Source organism: Myxine glutinosa, chromosome 5 (assembly GCF_964187855.1).
Source record: "Myxine glutinosa chromosome 5, kmMyxGlut1.1, whole genome shotgun sequence".
Lineage (NCBI taxonomy): Eukaryota > Metazoa > Chordata > Myxini > Myxiniformes > Myxinidae > Myxine > Myxine glutinosa.
Window position 1 is genome coordinate 24786658 of NC_136265.1, and position 22918 is coordinate 24809575.

Here is a 22918-nt window from a genome sequence, read left to right on the forward strand (position 1 = left end):
ACCCTATATCTGTGAATGATCTTCAGAGAAATCGACAAGGACCAGGTTGTCCTCCACCGAGAATGTTCATAACTTCACCGAGAGAACTTTGCAGCAAGACAAGAAGAGTCGTTGTGGGATGTCCAAGGATAACGAGCAGAAATGTAGTCGTGCCGAGGTACACGTGACTAGTGACACGTGTGAAAAGACACACACGTGTACTCAATGCAATAAAGTATTTAGTTGCTCTTCAGTACCTCAGGCACACACGGATACCCACACCGCGACGAGTACGTACACGTGTAGCACATGCATTAAAACTTCCGGGCAGAACTCGACCCAACAGGTAGATTTGAGGATTCAGACTGGAGAGACGCCATTCAGATGCAATGTATGTAATACATTTTATCCGAATAAATTCAACTACAAGAATCATAACAGGATCGCCCACGCTCGTGAAAAGCTGCACCATTGCACGATATGCAATGAACCATTTAAGCAGAAGAGAGCGTGCTTGGTGCACATGCGGACACACACTCGGGGAGAGAAGCCCTACAAGTGTTCTGTGTGCACCAAGACATTTTCTCATCCATCATTTTTAAATCGACACGAAAAAATACATTTGGAAGATAAACCCTACAAATGTTCTAAGTGTACCAAGTCTTTTTCTTTTTCTTCGTATTTAGATCAACATCAAAAAATACACATGGGAGAGAAGCCCTACAAGTGCCACATGTGCAGCATGTCCTTTATATATTCTTCACATTTAACCCGACATCAAAGAATACATACGGAGGAGAGGTCCCACAACTGTCCTGATTGTGGCAAGACGTTTAATCAACCCACAACTTTATATCAACATCAAATGTTACACGCTGCCAAAATAGGACAAAAATGATGATTACCGAAGCCCAAAGCTAAACAGAATCCAATAAATGTAAAATTGAAGAGAAAGACCTGGTAGGGTAAATGGGCACTGAAAAAAAAACCTCAAAATATAAATAATCACCGGGAGGGGAGGGAGGGGGGCGACAATGAAACTGACAGCAGAAGAAAACAAAACCAGCTATTGGAAAATACTTCGGGAAAAAAAAACAAAAAAATTCTACCGAGTCGATTCCTCCCGAAAAAGATGAACTATAAAAATTCTGGAAAGGGATTTATGGAGACCAAAAAGAACACGAGGAGACGGGATGTTTCCAAAACTTGAAAGAGAAAAAGCAACATCGAGAATGTAAAGTAAATGCCTGGAGTGTAATTGAAAAAAAAAAAATTAGAAAACTAATTCCTAAATTTCATCAGTCCTGGCCCAAATGGGATTCCAAATTTCTGGCACAACAATGTGCGCACAAAGATACAACATTGTATGCAGAGTAATCATGATGTGTAATAAATCAAGAATTCAAGACCCTCTGCACTCTTTGATTCCTCTTTTCTCCCACCTCTGGAACAATCTCCCACACTCTCTTCAATCCCACTCCTCCCTCCACGTCTTCAAAACAGCTGTTCACCATCAACTCTTATCCTCTCCCATCCAAAATCTTGATCTTTTCTACCCCCGTTAATCCATCCCAAATCGACCTCTTTCAATCTCCGACTTCGTTCCTGAAATTCCTAGTAGTGTTCATTTGTTTAATACAGTTTCGCCCAAGCCCTCTCCCATCCACAGATCTCTCGTTGTCCTTGTTCTTTACTGTTGTTGTGCTTATGTGCTTCCCTTTCTCTCCCCCTCTTGTCTCCCGCTCCCTTTATTGTATGTTTTATGTGTTCGTGCATGTTTCCATGTTTAATGTGTTAGCTCTTACACGAGCCTCAATTGTGTATCGACAAAAAAAAAGAGAAAAAAAAAGGACCTGGTCCACCAAGTAAATTGAATCCTTTGGTACATCTGCAAAAACTTTGATATACCAGCCTCGGAAAAATCATGGAAGCACGGACCAAAAGCGATCGTTGAAAACTAGGATGTTGCGTTCACGTACGACCTGACCATCTCACAGAATGTAGAAAACAAAGCATTATGACCGGACATAGTACTAAGATACAAAAAGGACAAAGACAGCATTGCTAATAGAGGTGAAGTATCCAGTATCCAGGGAAATAATGTGGAATTTGGAAAATGACCAAGTACAAAGTTCTGAAATATGAAGTCAAAAGAACCTGGAAGTTGAAGAGTGCTGATATTGTGCTAATGATAGTTGGAGCAATTGGAGTGATGAAGAAAAACTTCACCGATATCGTAAAATCCATCCTAGGAAATCCACACAACCACAACAAATCCACACAACAAATGGATGCTGTCCGGAGTTCAGTGACAATCCTGAAAATAACCCTCGGAACAAAGATGGGAGAAAAACAAAATTTCACATTTAGGACTTTGAAATGTGATCTTGGATTGAAACGGGGGTGGAAACTGCGATCCCTGTGAGGACACCTTTCCATATTCTCAATCTTGTAAATGGCGATTACAACCAAGGGGAGAACCCATATAGGTGTGATGTTTGCAGTACAGGTATCCGCCGGTTAACAAAGGGATTACGTACCTTTATACACCTTCGTAATGAGAACCTTCGTTATGCGGAGCTCGGTTTCCATTATTTCTTATGGGAAAATTACACATGGTGATAAAGGAGTACCTCCTCCTTGCCCTCCCCACTGAAAAGGTAATCGGTGGAAAAATGTATCTGTCACTTTGTGAGGTGATGTTGAACAATCACCAGACAACGGTTCCTTTGTTGTAGCGAATGAAGACTTTCGCTGAGGATTTTTTTTTGTTTGCTTTGTATACTGAATCGAGGCTCGTGAAAGAGCTAACATTTATTTCACAAACAAATCAACCAGACAAACAAAATATATAAAAAGAGGGAGCGGAAGACAAGATGGGGAGAGAAGGGGAAGCACACAAACACAACATTTGAGAGCAGGGAGAAGCGTGGGAGGGAGAGGGCCTGGGGGGAGGAGGCTTGGGAAGGGGGGGGGGGGGGGAGAGGTATAAAACACAAGGGGACCAAAGACTTCCAGGACAGAAGTTGGTATTTCAAAAAAAAAAAAGTTTAGGATTTTGGGTGAAATTAGCGGGGGTAGAAAAGATCAAGGTTTTGGATGGGGGAAGATAAGAGATGGTGGTGAACAGCTGTTTTAAAGACCTGAAGGGTGGAGTGGGATTGAAGAGAGTGAGGGAGTTTGTTCCAGAGGCGGGAGAAAAGAGGAATGAAGGAGTGAAGGTGAGCAGAAAGTCTTGATTTTGGCAGTTTAACCATAAGAGGGTTGCAGGCAGATCTTGTGCGACCTGTAGGAATATTTGGGGGACAGAGCCCAGAGAGAGCTGGGGGGGCAAGGTCAGAGAGGAGTCGGTAGAAGACGGAAAGACCACCAACCTGCCTGCGGTGAGTGAGTGAGAGGCCCTTGGAGTTAGCTTCATCACGGGAGATTCCAATGATTCTGAACGCTTTGGTTTCAACAGCGTGAAGACGAGCTAGGTGTGAGGCAGTAGCACCAGACCAGAGGGGAGAGCATTATTCCATAGAGCTGCGGATGAAAGCCTTGTATGTGGTGAGGAGCTCAGGTGTACCAAGGAAGGACTTCGCACGACGGAGGATGCCCAGTCGGCGACTGGCTTTGGAGGCCAGATTTGAAATGTGGTTTTCCCAGGAAAGATCATGGCAGATAGTGAGACCCATAAGCTTGAGTGACAGAACTTCTTGGAGAGGATTATTCAGAAAGTGGATGGGAGGGTTGTCCAGTCGGTCTTTTCGGAGAGACATAGTAAGAGTGTGAGATTTGTCAGGATTGAAAGACATGTTCCACTTGTTTGCCCAGTCTGTGATTTTGTCCAGGTCTGCAGAGAGTGAGGAGGGTGCAGACTGCCGATCTGAGGGATGAGGAATGGAGCGACAGGGAGTGGAGTCATCAGCAAAGAGATAGAGAGGATTTTCAAGAGTCAGAGAGATCATTGATGAAGACCAGAAAAAGCACAGGGCCCAGAACACTGCCTTGGGGAACTCCGCCTGAACAGGAAGAGGAGATGAGAGAAACCCATTCAGGGCCACACGTTGACTACGACTAGAGAGGAAGTCCGCCAGCCATGCGTGGAGATTTCCATGGATACCAAAGGAGGAGAATTTGGTGAGCAGAGCGGGGTGCCAGACCGTATCCAAGGCACGTGATATGTCGAGGGAGACAGCTCTAATTTCCTGTTTGGCATTGAGGACCCTCATCCATTGTTGAGAAAGCAGAAGCAGCATGTCCAGAGTAGAGTGACCAGGTCTGAAACCAAATTGGTGGTCAGAGATCAAGCCATTGGAGAAGAGGAAAGATTTCATATCTGAATATCTATCATATCTGAATTTCATATCTGAGGATGATGATTAGCCCGAAATGAAGCCATACTTGGAGCAGATGTTCACTGTACATTACTAATTTCTTTAAGCGGGGGGATACCTGTAAATGATTTGTTCAGAATGCATCCTGCCAGGTACACTAAAAGGAATGGTTTCATTCAATGCATCATTCGTTAAGATGAAAACTCGTACAATATTGAGTCAAATGGACTCTATAATTGTACGAGTTTTCGTCTCAACAAATTTCCACAATGTTTTTATTTATTAATTTTTGCTTGTTTACTAATTCATTTGTTCATCAAGTTTCTACTGCAATATTTTTTTTTAAACAAAATACTGTGAATTTGTGCTTTGCAAATAAACTGAAATATATGAAAAATTTATTTTGTTTATTTGATATTTCATTTGAACATTGCTGGAGCATCTTTTTCCCCCTTTTATTTATTTATTTATCCACCTTTATACACTTTCAGAATTGTGCTCAACAAGTTAATTGAAATGTTTAGAAATATGGTGTAATAATATGCACCAAAACGTCCTAATAAGAGGCTGTAAAACAACAACAACAATAATAACTAGAACGGCACTCAGTAGAGAGCATACCTCCACCTGGGTGGCCATGTCACTCAATGGTGAAGAATCACTTTTAAAAATTAAATAATTGTCATATCCGAATCTATATTCAGATCTTCACCAAATTCGGAGCGATTCTTCCTTGTCGCACACACAACATGTCCAACAAGGACTGATGCACAAATGTATCAGCTACTCCTTTATCACTATTAGTCCTTGAGCCAGACCAAAAGTAATGCTCCGGCGGGGGGAGTAATTCTCATTATGATTTTCCATTAGACCAATGTCTCAAGTGTCAGAAAAGGTGTGATGGACATCTGAGAACGGTAGCTTAGTGCCCGGATGGACGCCATCTTTGAAACCACCCAGCTCGAAAATGCCCATTTGGTGGGGTACATTGTTGCACGTGTATCTGGACTTCTATACTAGCTATCGATGTGCGGTTGACGACTAAATATACGTCCGATGTGTACCGTCTAAATAAAAAATAATATGAAGCATTTTGTTTTAGATTAATTATTATAAAAATCAATTATCGAAAAAAAATCATATACCGTATTTTTCAATATTTTATTATTAGACTTGTACTTTTTTTAGTGAAACAACACTGGTATGATTTTCCAAATTATGCATTGTGCTACACCGTTTATCTGTCTATAAAAATAACTCAAAAACTAAAACATCATCCACCACGAGTTTACAACAAATAAATGTAAAGAGGCATAAAATGACTTAGGCCGCCGCTGGCATTATCTATTCTGACGATAACGCAAGTTAGGAATGTCGTACGGAGAGGATTTTAACACCATACGATATCTAATAAGCAGGCGGAAATTGTTACATAGGAAATCTGCACTTTGGTGGCCATCTTGGATTTCAAAATGGCCGCCAATTATATTAATTATTCATTACTAGAGTTTGGAAAGACGTATGGAGCTGATTTTAACACCATACGATGTATATTCCTAATAAGCAAGCGGAGGTATCATTGAACATGTCATGTTTTAGTCAAATAACACCGGTATGATCTTCCAAATTATACATTTTGCTAAACCGTTTATCTGTCTATAAAGATTTTCAGGCAATTTGGCCTGCATTATAATAGAGAACAACATATGCTATACAATATACAGTGCACACAAAGTTAATCATCAGAGTCGCCATCAGAGTCATTGGCATCCTGAGCCACGATAGCATCATCCTGCACCATAGTGCAGCGGCATAGCAAAAATTTAAGAAGAATTGTGCATTTTGTGATGGAAGCACCAAATTTGGCACAATGATAGAATGTTATATTTAGAACATTTTCAGATATGGAACCACTTTGAAATTCACCCAAGGTCGCCGCCATATTGGATTTCAAAATGGCGGCTTTAAAAATCTGTAACCCTTAGGGGGGGGGTGGCGGAAACAAATCCTACAGGCACAATTATTGCCCCATTCACCCTATATCTTTTCTAACATCAGTAGACACATTACAGCGGCGATTCTGAGCTCAAGGGAACATCTAGGGGTCTGGGGAGTGAAAAATTTGAAAATTTCGGCCAAAAATACCCCTAAAAGAGGTCATTTGGTGTCAAATTTCAGGGGGGGTCGTGTATTGTCCTGTAGATAAAACATGCTGGTCCGTTGATTAACCCCTAATTAAACGACTTTTTTGTTTGTTTGCTCCATCCAGGTTTCAATCATGTCGAAGCAGTTCAAGTTAGTTCATGTTACCAAGCATGTAACTTCAACGCCAAAGACGCCACTGGACTGGGAACTCTGTGTTCTGTGTCAAGTTGATATAGGAGAGTCCCTACAGTGTCCTGCTGTCACGAAAAGAACTGATGCAGGTGCTGGATACAAGACACTTGAAGACAATCTATCAGCATTCAATAAACTAGGCAAGCTGCCACAAGACGTGGACTTGCAACGACTGGATGAAGGCCAAGGGATAGCTGCCACTCTAGCTGCCCACCAAGCCAAGTGGCACAAGTCATGCAGGGTGAAATATAACACTACCAAGCTACAGCGGGTACAGAAGAGAAGTCATTCAGAGGGAAGCCCTATCCCCAGTACAATCACAGATAAGTACAAGCTTACTAGGTCTCAGGCAGCTTGTGTTGATAGCATATGCGACAATTTGTGCTTCTTCTGCCAGCAAGAGCTTGGTTTGGAGTTTCATCAAGCAGCGACATTGGAACTAGATAAACACGTTCGCAAGGCTGCAGAGTTTCTTCAGGATACCACTTTGTTAGCCCAACTGAGTGCTGGGGACATGGTCGCAAGAGAGGCCAAGTACCATAAGAAATGTTTGACATCCCTATACAACCGCGTGAGGGCAGCAAAAAAGCTTGCTGAGCAAAGCCAGAGCACGGTAGATGTCATTTCAGCAATAGTCCTTGCTGAACTGGTAACGTACATAGAGGAAACTGCTAAAGAAGAAGACACTGCTCCTGTATTCAAGATGGCAGACCTCACCAAGCTCTACACAATGAGAATGGAACAGTTCGGAGTTGTGCTGGAAACACGAGTCCATACAACCAGACTCAAGGAGCGTATCCTGGCACACTTCCCTGATCTGCAGGAGCACAGGCAGGGAAGAGATGTCCTGCTGGTGTTTCAGGAAGACATTGGCAGTGCATTAGCCAAGGCATGTCAACATGATATTGACAGTGATGTTGTGCACCTGGCACGAGCTGCAGGGATTATAAGGAAGGATATGTTCCAGTCATCTCAGCCTTTCAATGGGTCCTTCTCAAACAAATGTCAAGAAGAGTCTGTGCCACAACTGCTGCTGACAATGGTCTCCATGATTTTAGAGGGCGCAGGCATCAAAGATCAGGCATGTCAGTCATCGGCATCGGCGTCTGTGACAATAGCTCAACTTCTCAAATACAACAGTGTGAAGCATGAGAGGAGAGGTGCAGGCACAGACGTACGACACAGCATTAGTCAAGAGACTCCTTTGCCAATATATCTTGGCTTGATGCTTCATGCCCATACGAGAAAGAGGGAACTGGTTGACACATTATCTGGACTAGGGATCAGCATTGCCTATGATAGAGTGCTACGGATCTCTGCAGAGCTGGGGAACGGGGTCTGTCAGCGCTTTCGGGCGGAGAAGGTGGTCTGTCCCCCAAAGCTCCATGGTGGAGTGTTCACCACATCAGCTGTGGATAATATAGACCACAATCCCAGTTCCACGACAGCACACGACTCCTTCCACGGAACTGGTATTTCATTGATACAACATCCAGACTATGACAATCAAGGCACAGACCGAGGTATTGTCATCATCGGGGGTGTCTCAAATGTCAAGACTGTGGAGGACCTTCCACGGTATTACACAGATGTACAACCAGTTAGTTCACTTGCCAAAAGCCACCCTGTACCAGCTGGAACCCAGGCGTCGCTGCAGAGGAATCCTGCACAAGCTGAACTGGATAAAGAGAAGAGGTGGCTCCAGACTGTGAAGGATGCATGTGACAGTGGTGACACACAGAATCCAGGAAACATTTCTTGGGCTGCACATCACGCAGAGAACCAATCGGCCAAGGATACTAGTATCACAGTCACACCCACTGCCTTGCTTCCCCTCTTCCATGACCAAGCCCACTCAGTGGCAATGATCCGCCATGCCATGGATGTCGTGAAAGCAGCGATCAATGAGCTAAACCCTGGACAGATACCCGTCGTCACACTGGACCAACCACTTTATGCGATCGCCAAGCAGGTGCAATGGAACTGGCCAGACACACATGGTGAAGATCTCTTTGTGGTCATGCTGGGTGGTCTACACACAGAGATGGCAGCTTTGAAGACAGCAGGAGACTGGCTGCAAGACAGCGGTTGGACACAGGCATTGGTTCAGGCAGAGATAGCAACAGCTGGCACAGCAGACTCCTTCTTGCGTGCAGCTCACGTCAGCCGTACAAGACGCGCCCACCAAGTAACTGTTGCTGCCCTACACATACTGCAGCATCGTGCATATGACATATACAACGAAAGAGCAACTGCAAGAGGTGAGGAACCATTGGAGTTCGAGGCATGGTGTGACCAGAGAGCAGCGGCATGTCCACAGTTTCAGTACTGGGCCACTGTACTTAACCTGGAGCTCTGTATACTCCTCTACATACGTTCACTGAGAGAGTCCAACTTCACGCTGTACATGGACACCCTACCAGAGCTAGCTGCATGGTTCGCTGCATTGGGCCATATCCACTATGCTCGCTGGTTACCAGTCCACATCAGGGACATGGTTGGCATTGCAGAGAAACACCCAGATGTTGCTGCCAAGTTCCATGCGGGGCACTTCACATCCAAGAAGACTAGGCATGCTTTCTCCACCATCTCCCTAGACCAGGCTCATGAACAAAACAATGCCACGGTCAAAGGCGATGGCGGGGCAGTGGGCCTAACTGAAAATCCAAGTGCCCTTCGACGGTGGATGGTGGCTGGCCCCGAAGTTGCTCGGGTCATCACAGAATTTGAGACCTCACAGCAACTGTGCCAAAGGGGAGAGCACACCCACCACCATGAGCAAACCGACAGTGTGCAGAAGAAGTTCGTCCAAGATGTCCGTGCACTGACAACAGTCATCGAAGAGATGGGCAGCCCCTTTGAAGAAGAAAGCACAGATTTGCTGGTGTTACGTGGTCCCCTCGGTGAATACCTGGTCTCGGTGACCCCCGGACCGTGAGAGGAACTCCGCCAGCAAGCTGTACTATATATGCGCTTTCGCCACGCAATCCATATGAATTTCACCCAGGAGACAACTGATGTTCAAGGATATATTTCCAATGGTAATGATACCATACAATTTCAATGACACAACCACGGAGATTTTCCCCGAGCAATCAACAATACACAATCATCACCAATTCCCAATTCACAATCAATTCCCTAGGATTAAGATGGCCATCTTATACATGTGTGTCCCGGTGAGTACTCACGACACCCTTTTGGTCTCGGTCCCGCACAATGTCTCTGGGCCCCTCCTGACCAAGATGATGGTCGCCGTCGCCGCACTCGGGCGGTTGAACGAACCCCGGGTGGACGTGTTTCCACCGGGCAGGTATCGTACCAGGCACCGTGGCTGCAGCCCCTCGTGGCCACGCGAAGCGGATACGGTAGAGCAAGCCAAACCCCACGCCGCTTGCAAGGCGCGTTAGGCCCCAACGTGCGACCCGCACGCGTCTGTTTAGACGGTGCCGCGAACGATACCAGACGCGGGGTCGATGCACGGCCCCACGTCAACTTGACGTCTCCACCGGGCCGGTACACGTCCCGGTGATTCCTCTCGCCAGACAGGCTTCGGAACGCCGCTTTTCCACGCAGCGCAAGGTCGATCCCACCTTTTGGTCGGAGCGGGGCGAGGAAGAATAATACTCGTCCTTTTTTCCTCGTGTCTTTTCCTCTTCCGTTTCCGGTCACTTCCGTTTCCGGCCACTCCCTCAGAAGGGCTCCTGACCCTCCAACCACAACAACTACACAACAACTTAATATACTACACACGGATAAGCAAAGACCTGAATGGTAATTCACATACATTCACATAAATATGTAACACTCCCCCCCTTCAAGAAAGAAAGTTTGAACCCAGCGAAAACTTTCTTTGCCGGCCAATTTGGAGAAACAAACCAGATAACTCAACCCCCCCCCACATTATCCGTTCCCCCCGGGCACAGTTATCACTTAAAAATAAAGCAACCAAAATTTCACCACAACCCCTCCAGATTACTCCCTCTGGACTAAGTACCAACAACGACATTGTCCCTGCCAAATCAAACTCCATCTCATGACCCTCTGACTTTGACCGTCAGTTTCTTGGGAATGAAGGTTAAGGGGTTGATCAAAGATCCAAAGTTAAGCAACTCGATAGCACTTTTTCCGGGAGGCCAAGCCGAGTATTCACTACATGGATGCCTTTAGGAACGCGGAGTTCATGGTTAGTCCGTGCAGGAAAGTTCTCTACATGGGCGCCTTGAGGAACGTGGAGTTCACGGTTAGTCCGTGCATGAAAGTTCACTACATGGACGCCTTTAGGAACGGCGTTCACGGTTAATTTGTGTAGGAATCTTGGCTCGGCGGCTCCGCCGCCTTCAGTGCTTCAACTTCTCAGAACTTCCCTAATAATTAGGGTGGGACCACTGGTCCCTGTAGTCCCATGAATAGCGGTCTCCTTCTCGGCCACTACCAAAACTACCACCCAGTTGTCCTCTCCTGTAGACCTCTCGACGCCTACGAAATGCCTTCCCTACTGTTATGGTCCGACCCTCCAAATCCTTGCCATTCCAATTCTTCTCTGCCTCTCTGGCGTCTTTTGTGCTGGCAAACGTGACAAAGCCGAACCCTCTTGACTGTTGCGTTTCCCAGTCTCTTACCAACCGCACTTCCACCAGCGGCCCATATCTGTTGAAGACAGAGGTCAGAACTTCTTCCTCTGTTTTGAAGTTCAGTCCCCCTACAAATAACTTGGCACTTTGGTCGCCATCCCGAGCTGGTGTGATGTTATTTTCCCTGCTGGGCTCTTTACCAACCCTCAGGTTACCATAAACTTGACCCCCGGCCAAATCATTCCCGATAACCACAGATACACCCTCTACAGGAAGCGTGGCTTGTAAACCGACGGTGACCGGTCCTGACACCAAATCGGACTCCAACTGGATGACCTGAAGGGGAGCACTAACACCGCCCCCGATCCCCTGTAAACGAACACTATCCCCCGTTGCCGTCTCCTCGGACCATGGCAAAATGCCTTCAAGCATTAAAGATTGATGGGCCCCTGTGTCCCTCAATATCCTAACCGGTCTCCGGTTAGTCGAGGCTCCATCCAGTGACACAAACCCCTCTGAAATAAATGGTTGGTAACCCTTTTGATGGCGATTTCTTACGCTAGCCATCGCATTCGGAGTTGTAATAGTCGGACTCCGCTCTGGGTTGTCCCTTTTCAGGAGGTAACAACTGGACATCAAGTGTCCAGGTTTCTTGCAAAACGCGCAAGTAGGCCCGGAGGAAAAACTCGGGGTCTGCCTCGGGCCCCCCGAACTATAAGTTTGTCTTGGGCCCGCATCCCTCTGATTTCGAACCGGTGGGGTATCATAGTTGTCCCCATAATCATCTCGAGGCCGCCGCCATGTATGGTCGTTCTCCGCACCTGCTGTTCCCCACCTCCCCTGCGGAGATCTAGGCGAGGAGTTAGGTTCGTGGACCCCTATTCGGTGGGTTAAGGCATAATCATCTGCCATGGTGGCTGCGTCCCACAACTTTGGTACCTTCTTTTCCTGCAGGTACACTTTGATGTCCTCGTGGACACCCTGCTGGAATTCCTCCACCAGGATCAAGTCCCGCAATGTCTCGAAGTCTTTCCCGACTCCTTTTGACTCACACCACCGATCAAACATGTTTTCTTTCACTCTGGCAAACTCCACATGGGTCTCACTCTCCCTCTTCCTGGCATTCCTGAATTTTTGCCTGTAAGCTTCCGGAACCAACTCATAGGCCTTGAGGATGTGCTTCTTCAGTACCTCATAATCTGCACATTGGTCCATTGGTAGCGCCGAATAAATTTCCTGAGCTTTCCCCACCAGCACACTTTGCACGAGTATGGTCCAGGCCTCCTCCGGCCAGTTTAATTGTCGAGCCACTTTCTCAAAGTGTGGGAAAAATTTCGCGACTTCTTTTTCACTGAACGGTGGAACCAGCCTCACATGTCTGCCCACATCCCAGGTTTTCTGGTTAGGTGTCGACCCCGTCAGCAAGGGTGGTGCCTCTCCCCGTTCTCTCATTAACTCCAGCTCCTTGAATTTGATTTCTTGCTGAAGCTCCATGTCACGTTCCTTTAATTCCCTTTCCGCTTTTCTCTCCTCTGCTTCGAGGTCCCTTGCAGCTCTCCTCTCCTCTGCTTTTCTCCCTTCTAACCTTTCCTGGAGTTCTCGTTCCACTCTCCTTTCCTCTGCTTGTTTCTCTTCTCTCCTCGCTTCTGCTTTCCTTTCTTCTTCTGCTCTTTCCTTTTCTGCTTTCCTTTCTTCTTCTGCTAACCTTTCCTGGAGTTCTCGTTCCACTCTCCTTTCCTCTGCTTGTTTCTCTTCTCTCCTCGCTTCTGCTTTCCTTTCTTCTTCTGCTCTTTCCTTTTCTGCTTTCCTTTCTTCTTCTTTTAACCTTTCCTGGAGTTCTCGTTCCACTCTCCTTTCCTCTGCTTGCTTCTCTTCTCTCCTCTCTTCTGCTTTCCTTTCTTCTTCTTTAATCCGTTCCTGGCTCCGTAATTGCAACTCCAGTTTCCGGAGCTCAACGTCTTCTGGTTCTTCGGGTAGCCACTCCCAGGCTAACTCGTCCCATGTTCCTAATCCCACCATAGATTGTATCACCGTGGCCTGCAACTCTGCCTTCCTCAAATTAGTTCGGACCTCCAAGTTAAAATGTTTGGCCAATTTCAAGAGGTCCGACTTTAGCAACGCTCGGAACTGTGCCTCACTCGGGGTTACCCCAAAGTTCTGTGCCACAAACGCCATGGTGCCTATCGTTAACACCTGTTAACCTTCACCCAAGACTTTACCCCAATTTCTCAAAATTTTTTTTACCAATTAATAATTAATTAATAAATTTTAATTAATAAAAAATATTATTATTTTATTATTTTATACAATTTTAAATCCCGGACGTAGACCCAATTGCGAAACCGCAAATCGTAATTTGGACGAGCCCCCAATTCTGTTACGTGGTCCCCTCGGTGAATACCTGGTCTCGGTGACCCCCGGACCGTGAGAGGAACTCCGCCAGCAAGCTGTACTATATATGCGCTTTCGCCACGCAATCCATATGAATTTCACCCAGGAGACAACTGATGTTCAAGGATATATTTCCAATGGTAATGATACCATACAATTTCAATGACACAACCACGGAGATTTTCCCCGAGCAATCAACAATACACAATCATCACCAATTCCCAATTCACAATCAATTCCCTAGGATTAAGATGGCCATCTTATACATGTGTGTCCCGGTGAGTACTCACGACACCCTTTTGGTCTCGGTCCCGCACAATGTCTCTGGGCCCCTCCTGACCAAGATGATGGTCGCCGTCGCCGCACTCGGGCGGTTGAACGAACCCCGGGTGGACGTGTTTCCACCGGGCAGGTATCGTACCAGGCACCGTGGCTGCAGCCCCTCGTGGCCACGCGAAGCGGATACGGTAGAGCAAGCCAAACCCCACGCCGCTTGCAAGGCGCGTTAGGCCCCAACGTGCGACCCGCACGCGTCTGTTTAGACGGTGCCGCGAACGATACCAGACGCGGGGTCGATGCACGGCCCCACGTCAACTTGACGTCTCCACCGGGCCGGTACACGTCCCGGTGATTCCTCTCGCCAGACAGGCTTCGGAACGCCGCTTTTCCACGCAGCGCAAGGTCGATCCCACCTTTTGGTCGGAGCAGGGCGAGGAAGAATAATACTCGTCCTTTTTTCCTCGTGTCTTTTCCTCTTCCGTTTCCGGTCACTTCCGTTTCCGGCCACTCCCTCAGAAGGGCTCCTGACCCTCCAACCACAACAACTACACAACAACTTAAGATACTACACACGGATAAGCAAAGACCTGAATGGTAATTCACATACATTCACATAAATATGTAACACTGGTCCTGGGCACACTGGAGATCTTGGGCCCAGCTGTTGTAGATACTGTGCATACAGCTTTACAGATTGGGAGAGATCAGTTCCATTCATTTGAGAAGGAACGTCTGGGAGACAGATCCAAGCCACTCAATGATGTCATCAAACGCAACAAACTCCCGTTGTTTTCATCCATCAAGGTCAAAGCTGCCCAGAAGAGCAAACAACAAGTAGCCTCTGCAAAGAGTGATTCAGAGCTCTTCTCCAGACTATACATCGCATGCCAAACCAGAGATGGGGGTCTCGAGCAGTTCTTCAAACATGAGAACAGCGCACATCCGCCAGCACTCTCGCAAAATGGACAGCTCCGCTTTGGTTCCAAAGCTGACTTGTTGCAGCCCTTAGAACAGCTTGTCGAAACAAAGTCGGACCCACCACAAGTATCTTCTGTGATCCTCGATGGAGCTGTAATAGTTCAAATGCTGAGCCCAGGCCAGACCAAAACATTTCTTGACTATGCCACAAAAGTATTCGTTCCATACATTATGTCACAGCTTCAACATCGATCTCGTCTCGATCTAGTGTGGGACCGCTATGCAAAGTCAGGCAGCCTGAAGGCAACTGCAAGGACCAACAGAGGCAAGGGAATACGCAGACGTGTCACTGGCTCTGCCCTCCTACCAGGCAACTGGCACAGTTTCCTCCGTGTCGACGAGAACAAGGAGGAACTCTTCAGCTTTCTGTCTAAGCAGGTCACGGAGTCCATCGATGTGCCAGACAAACAGCTGATTGCTACTGACGGTGAACAGGTAATGTGCATGATGTATGTTAGTGTGTGTTAGTGAAAGTGTGTGTATGTGTCTGGGTGGTGAGAGTGGGTGCGTGCCTGCTTGTGTGTTTGAGAGTGTGTGTACAATCTTCTGTGGTTTCAGTACATATTATACAATGTATTATTGATTTATGCTGTTGTAGAGTAAATTCTTACCCACATATGTGTATTCTTTTCATATAATTTAATTTTGATTATATAATCCCGATTTGTATTATCTATTCGGAAGAATATTTTGTATTGTATATATAATCTTTAGCTGTCCACGGTACACTCCCTCAAATTGTTAAGAAAGGCCTATTGGCCATAGTGTTCTTGAATTGCTTTTTTCTTTCCTGGCATCTTGGGGGAGTGTACACGAACAGGCTACTGTTATATGTGCAATGTCATATTGTATGATTTCATGTGTTTGATGCCAAGTAAATAACAATAATAATAATACTAATAATAATAATAATAATAATTGCCCTGTATTTATGTACTTGAAATAATGTACTGAAATAAATTAATAAATGTTATGCAGATTCATGTCAGGTTTTATTCGTGACCACCTACACCAAAGGAATTCACATTTAATTTACATCACGGTATTGTTCATGCTTACACCAACAGGTCATTGCTGTACCACCATGTGCAGACACAGCCGCTTTGGCCCCGTGCAATCACGAGGAAGCAGACGCACGCATGATGCTCCACGCAGCAGCTGCTATGAAATCTGGACACCGCAGAGTACTCATCCGCACCGTGGACACAGATGTGGTGGTTCTCGCTGTGTGGATGGCCCAGGAGCTTAATGAGGTAGTGGACGAACTCTGGTTAGCGTTTGGAACCGGAAAGAACTTCTGCTACATAGCAGCACACGAGCTGTCTGCTACCCTGGGACCAGACAAAGCCAAGGCACTGCCAATCTTCCATGCAATCACAGGGTGTGATACCGTCTCGAGCTTTGCAGGTCGTGGCAAGAAAACAGCATGGGCAGTATGGGAAACTTTTCCAGAAGTGACCAATGCATTCCTGGACCTGGCATCTGCACCAAGTGAGATCTCTGAGGATACACTGGCAACCCTGGAGAGATACGTAGTGCTTCTGTACGACCGCACATGCACATGTTCTGAGGTGAATCTGGCAAGAAAGAAACTCTTTGCAAAGAAATCTCGATCCATTGAAGCAATACCTCCAACACAGGCCGCCCTAGTACAACACGTGAAGAGAGCAACTTACCAGGGTGGACATTGTTGGGGACAGTCTCTTGTCCCACACTGCTATCTCCCATCACCATGCGACTGGGGGTGGGTGGACAATGACGGACAGTTCGATCCTCTGTGGACAACACTACCAGAAGCTGCCAAATCCTGCTATGAACTCATCTGTTGTGGGTGCGAAAACGGTTGCAGTGGGAGATGCAAGTGCAAGAAAGCGGCTCTGAAATGCACAGCACTGTGTGCCTGTGATGGTGACTGCTCACATTGAGTTGGAACTGTGACACTTGGCATGACTTGATGCAATACGCTCGCTAGTTCTCTTGCTGAACGTGTGTATACAATGTACGTAATATGGGATTATCAGTTGCTTATGTGCATTAAAACATATTTCAATACAACCATTCAATTCATTGACCTCAGAAATGTACATCTAGACACCAGAATCAAGTATCTAGCTGGCATAGAACCAGAGATATCGGTCAGTAAATCAATTTCCGCCATCTTGAAATCCAATATGGCGTCAGTAAATCAACTTCTAAGTAGAACCATTCAATTCCTTGACCTCAAGTTTGTACATCCAGACACTAAAATCAAGGCTGTAGCTGGTATAGAACCAGAAATATTTGTAATTAAAGATTTTTAAGCCGCCATTTTGAAATCCAATATGGCGGCCACATTGGGGTGAATTCCAAAGTGGTTCCATATCTGAAAATGTTCTCCATATAATATTCTATCATTCTGCCAAATTTGGTGCTTCCATCACAAAATGCACAATTGGTTTGCTATGCCGCTGCACTACCATGTTGGAGCATCCCTGCAGCTTACACACAACAGTGCACTTCAACCCATTCAGTATGCAGGAGCAATCTGACGGTCGACACGTCCTTCTGCATGTGCATGAGATGAGATTCAAGACGACATCTGGAGCTGGTAGACCCGCCATCCATCGGATTGTGAGCGAACCGCCATCATCGAGTTCCCAACCATGTCCTGCTGATGGTGTTGGGACGTCTGGTAGGTTTTCAAGGCTGCGTCGCCAGATAGCCGCCTGATAGTTGGCCCTAAGCGTATGCTGCATCAAGGAGTCTTCACAAGGCGGCAATTGTCCAGATTCGATCTGGCCCTTCTTTGCACAGAACATGTGATAACGGAGCGAATTAACACCGACGATCTTCGTGTTCTTGGCGTACAGCTGAGACGTGAAGGCCTGAATGCTATTGAAGACGTCTGTTGGTACATTCCACGAAGATCCCAGATCTGTGAATGCTTGAAGATACAGCTCATTCGCTTGCACAAGCTTCAAAGCCTTTATCTTTCCTTGGCTAGCCAGAGCACTCACAGTGTCACACCCACTCCATGCATGAAGCCCTGGCAATGCACTGCAAACTCCAGACCCCAATACCGCAGCCAACTTTCCAACGTCGATCATTCTGACTCGAACCTTTGTTCCTCGTCTGATGAAGAGCTGACTATCGATGGTTCTGCTGAGATGAAGACTGATGATCAGAACGTCGGTGTCATCTGCCACTAAGATGATCGTCTTGTAGTGGGTAGCGGCGTGCTTTGCGTGGAGAAACATACGCGTGTCTGCTTCCTCGTGGCTACATTCGAGTGCTTGCACCAACTTCCACCTATCGCGGGTCAGTACCAGACATTTTTCACCACAGGTGACATACAGTGTTCTGTTGCCTAGCTTTTCGCGATTTGTTTCATGTTTCCACGACTCCGCCAGAAACACAACCAGTTTCTCCTTTGTCTGGCTGCAAGCAAGGAGACGCCGCCAGTTCATGATTTTGTGTGCGGGTCTGATCTCGCTGAAACTGATGCCTTCATTTGAACCGCGGTTCACACGCTCAGCTGCTTTGATGGATTCTTCTGTGTATGTGTCAAAGACAACATCGATGCGCTCACTGCCTTGACCAGCGTGAAGCGCTGCAGCAAGGATGCGGTCAGATAGTTCTTCGAACGTGTCGTTCTCGCCATGCATCTTTTGTATGAGAGCCATCGCATCAATTATTGTTGCACTTCGCTTGTCAACGTTCTCGGCTGGTTCCACAAGACCTTCCATGTGTTTCGCAAGTGCAGCTTTGTTCGTTTTTTTCATTGACCCATCAACGTTTGCCAAAGACCATGGTAACGGCCCTAGTGGGTGACAAAGGACAAGTTGCATGTCGAGGTTCCTTGTCTTGGCGATGAGTATCATGGTGGCAAACAGTTGTCTGTCAGCTCTCAGGACGATCTCCTTGTTTGTGCCCTTCACAACTTTCTGCTTGATCTTACCAAAGGTCTTCAAGTTTAGCTTGTTCAATGTGTCATGAAAGCCTGTTCCCTCTTCAAGACGTTTCTGGAAGCTTTGATACGCCGCTTCCCCCTTTTGCAGGGTGTTGAGTAGGTCATTAGAAACGTCCTCCCTCGCAGCCGCTCCGGTAGATATACTGAGAAGACATGACGGATCATCGGCGAATGGATTGGTCCAGTCATTTTCCAGTAGATCACAGATAGCTGTGAGCTACCCCCACTCCCGCAAATCAAAGTATGCAGAAATACACGAAGAGAATCTGGTATCTTCACGTAATCTGAAGTGAGTTCTGCTGGCTGAGGCGGCCAACGTTCATTGTAATGAGCATCTTTGATCTGGTGTCGCAGTGAAGTAGCTGCACGCACAATGTTACTTTCACCGTCCGTTCGTTCAAATGCTTTCACTTCTGCTTTCAGGTTTACGCACTCTGCAGCAATCTCTCGCTTTGTCAGATTATCGGGCATCAAGTATACACGGTGTTTCACATTGAAGAAGATGAGCGATTCTCCAAACTCTCTTTGTAATGTGCGCTGCAGATTCTTCTTGATGGAGTCACGAACATCAACTGAAAATGTATCTGAAGACAGGATATCTGTTGCAACATCAACTATTGGAACAATCCTCGGGTTCAAGAACAAGTCAGTGCGAATGAAATTGAATATACATCGTATCATTTCTTTTTTCTCGATATTATCTTCAATGTCAGTTTCTACTTGAGGTTTTTGGGGCCGTGTGTAGTTTCTATAGCAGGAGAAGTGGTAGTGAGCCTCAGCTGCAACCATATCTCGTGTAGTCAATGCCAAAACTCTCTCATCATTGCGAGCTGTCGCAGCATCTCTTATTGTCTTATCTGCTCGAAGTTCAACAGCCAAGACAACTGTTTCACGGGTACGACTGCCTTTTATGAATTTTGAAGCACGCTGGCAAAAAATGCATTTATCATCGTAGACCGTTGAAGTTGATCCTGTCTCTTCCCGTGATGATCGCCGTCGCACCGCATCGCCAGTATCAACTGAAGAACTTCTAGCTGCATTGGTCAAAGTAGCTAGGTGGTTTTTGTGAGTGAAGTCTGATCTACAAGCCCTATGGTATAATATTGGAATATTAGGAAGTTCAACTGCGCCTTCTTGGACTAGCTTTAGAATTGGATAAAAGTTTCTAACTGCGGCTGCGTCACACAATGTCTTCCAAGAACTGTTGCCCGCTGCCTTGCTTAGTTCAGAGAGTGGCGACTTCTTGCTGCACAGGATGCACGTTCCGGACTCAGGTTCAATCTTCGCCCGTTTCGCCTCGACACCGGCCATCTCAGCTGAAAGAACAAAAAGACTGACGTTAGATTACTCCGATATCCGAAAAGCTCGCCAGCTTACATAGACATACTCATCCAAGTCAGTGAACATGTTAGATGGCGCCACAATACAACTCTATAATAGAGTTGTATGTGGCGCCATCTAACATGTTCAATTTTAGTTCTTAAGCCACCCACCCCCCCCCCCCCCCCCCCCCTCAGAAATTAATCAGGTCACCGCAACAAATCTCAGACTGAGATATAGAATATAGAATATAGATATAGAATAGACTGACGTCACTTTCGGCACTGGGTTCTGTGGGTTGATTATCGGCGGGAAATTCCAACTGACATAGTTTCGGTTTGTGGAAAGTGCATGCCTTTTCATATATTTTTTGTGTACACTCGTGGTGGATGATATGTTTTAGTTTTTGAGTTATTTTTATAGACAGATAAACGGTGTAGCACAATGCATAATTTGGAAAATCATACCAGTGTTGTTTCACTAAAAAAAGTACAAGTCTAATAATAAAATATTGAAAAATATATGATTTTTTTTCGATAATTGATTTTTATAATAATTAATCTAAAACAAAATGCTTCATATTATTTTTTATTTAGACGGTACACATCGGACGTATATTTAGTCGTCAACCGCACATCGATAGCTAGTATAGAAGTCCAGATACACGTGCAACAATGTACCCCACCAAATGGGCATTTTCGAGCTGGGTGGTTTCAAAGATGGCGTCCATCCGGGCACTAAGCTACCGTTCTCAGATGTCCATCACACCTTTTCTGACACTTGAGACATTGGTCTAATGGAAAATCATAATGAGAATTACTCCCCCCGCCGGAGCATTCACTTCAAAATATGGCCGGTTGGCTCAAGGACTATATGTGCCTACTGCTGATCATGAGTACCTGGTGAGATACATGCACGGATGTAATGGATCGTTTGTTGAGAAGAAGTGGCTGAATAGTGGTTTTATGCCCCCCAACCGCCCCCAGTCAAGCAAAATTGAAAATTATTCCTAGTTTTTAAGGACGTCATAAAGGACACATACAACAGGCATGAAGGACCAATGTAACATGTTCGATAGGGCGGTGTAATAGACACTGCGTAAACGGCAGTAAATTTCGGAATTAATTTATTTGTACGACTCTTACTATCTTTATTTTATTGAAATTTAATTATATACTTGAACACTGTAGAACACAAATCGCCTTGTTACTTCCAAGAATCACCAGTTTGGGGGGAGGGAACGAGTTAACAAAGCCATGCTGCTCCATCAATGCATACCAGCTACTCTGGGACGAGGAACCCGCTGTGTGGATTGATTACAGGTAAGATGAACATCCTCAAGTAGAATGGAAACCAAGTTCATGACTTGTCACCAACTGTAAGCAAGCTACGTGAGGAAGTCATCTGTCACCAAGTGAAAGCAACCTACGTGAGGAAGTCACCTGTCACCAAGTGCAAGCACCCTACGTGAGTAAGTCACCTGTCACCAAGTGCAAGCAACCTACATGAGGAAGTCAACAAGTGCAAGCTACCTACGTGAGGAGGTCATCTGTCACCAAGTGCAAGCAACCTACGTGAGGAAGTCACCTGTCACCAAGTGCAAGCAACCTACGTGAGGAAGTCACCTGTCACCAAGTGCAAGTAACGTACGTGAGGAAGTCACCTGTCACCAAGTGCAAGCAACCTACGTGAGGAAGTCACCTGTCACCAAGTGCAAGCAACCTACGTGAGGAAGTCATCTGTCACCAAGTGCAAGTAACGTACGTGAGGAAGTCATCTGTCACCAAGTGAAAGCAACCTACGTGAGGAAAGCCACCTGTCACCAAGTGCAAGCAACCTACGTGAGGAAGTCACCTGTCACCAAGTGCAAGCAACCTACCTGAGGAAGTCATCTGTCACCAAGTGAAAGTAACGTACGTGAGGAAGTCACCTGTCACCAAGTGCAAGCAACCTACGTGAGTAAGTCACCTGTCACCAAGTGCAAGCAACCTACGTCAGGAAGTCACCTGTCACCAAGTGCAAGTAACGTACGTGAGGAAGTCACCTGTCACCAAGTGCAAGTAACGTACGTGAGGAAGTCACCTGTCGCCAAGTGCAAGCAACCTACGTGAGTAAGTCACCTGTCACCAAGTGCAAGCAACCTACGTCAGGAAGTCACCTGTCACCAAGTGCAAGTAACGTACGTGAGGAAGTCACCTGTCACCAAGTGCAAGTAACGTACGTGAGGAAGTCATCTGTCACCAAGTGCAAGCAACCTACGTGAGTAAGTCACCTGTCACCAAGTGCAAGCAACCTACGTGAGTAAGTCACTTGTCACCAAGTGCAAGCAACCTACCTCAGGAAGTCACCTGTCACCAAGTGCAAGCAACCTACGTGTGTAAGTCACCTGTCACCAAGTGCAAGCAACCTACGTGTGTAAGTCACTTGTCACCAAGTGCAAGCAACCTACGTGAGGAAGTCACCAAGTGCAAGCAACCTACGTGTGTAAGTCACTTGTCACCAAGTGCAAGCAACCTACGTGAGGAAGTCACCAAGTGCAAGCAACCTATGTGAGTAAGTCACCTGTCACCAAGTGCAAGCAACCTACGTGAGTTCTGTCACCAAGTGCAAGCAAGCTACGTGAGTAAGTCACCTGTCACCAAGTGCAAGCAACCTACGTGAGTAAGTCACCTGTCACCAAGTGCAAGCAACCTACGTGAGTTCTGTCACCAAGTGCAAGCAAGCTACGTGAGTAAGTCACCTGTCACCAAGTGCAAGCAACCTACGTGAGTAAGTCACCTGTCACCAAGTGC

The 22918-nt window shown here is 46.2% G+C and overlaps 2 protein-coding genes across 2 annotated transcripts in view; both read left to right on the top strand.

Moving 5' to 3' along the window:
• LOC137428699 (uncharacterized) overlaps positions 1-2908 on the top strand; it is an 86753-nt gene extending 83845 nt beyond the window's left edge. Inside the window, exon 7 of the mRNA XM_068118602.2 lies at positions 27-2908. Coding sequence (XP_067974703.2) covers positions 27-877 — 851 coding nt within the window. The 3' untranslated portion in view covers positions 878-2908. The remainder of the gene's footprint in view (positions 1-26) is intronic.
• Positions 1942-22679, top strand: LOC144892089 (uncharacterized). The gene is made up of 4 exons (XM_078777258.1): positions 1942-1954; positions 15168-15292; positions 15925-16688; positions 22562-22679. The coding sequence occupies exons 1-4, from the start codon at positions 1942-1944 to the stop codon at positions 22677-22679; spliced, it is 1020 nt and encodes a 339-aa protein (XP_078633384.1).
• Positions 22680-22918: the final 239 nt, after the last annotated feature.

Coding starts and splice junctions, on each gene's coding strand:
- LOC144892089 (XM_078777258.1), top strand. Junction 15,293..15,924: donor TTGCTACTGACGGTGAACAG/GTAATGTGCATG, acceptor TTACACCAACAG/GTCATTGCTGTACCACCATG. Junction 16,689..22,561: donor TATGAACTCATCTGTTGTGG/GTGCGAAAACGG, acceptor CTTGTCACCAAG/TGCAAGCAACCTACGTGAGG.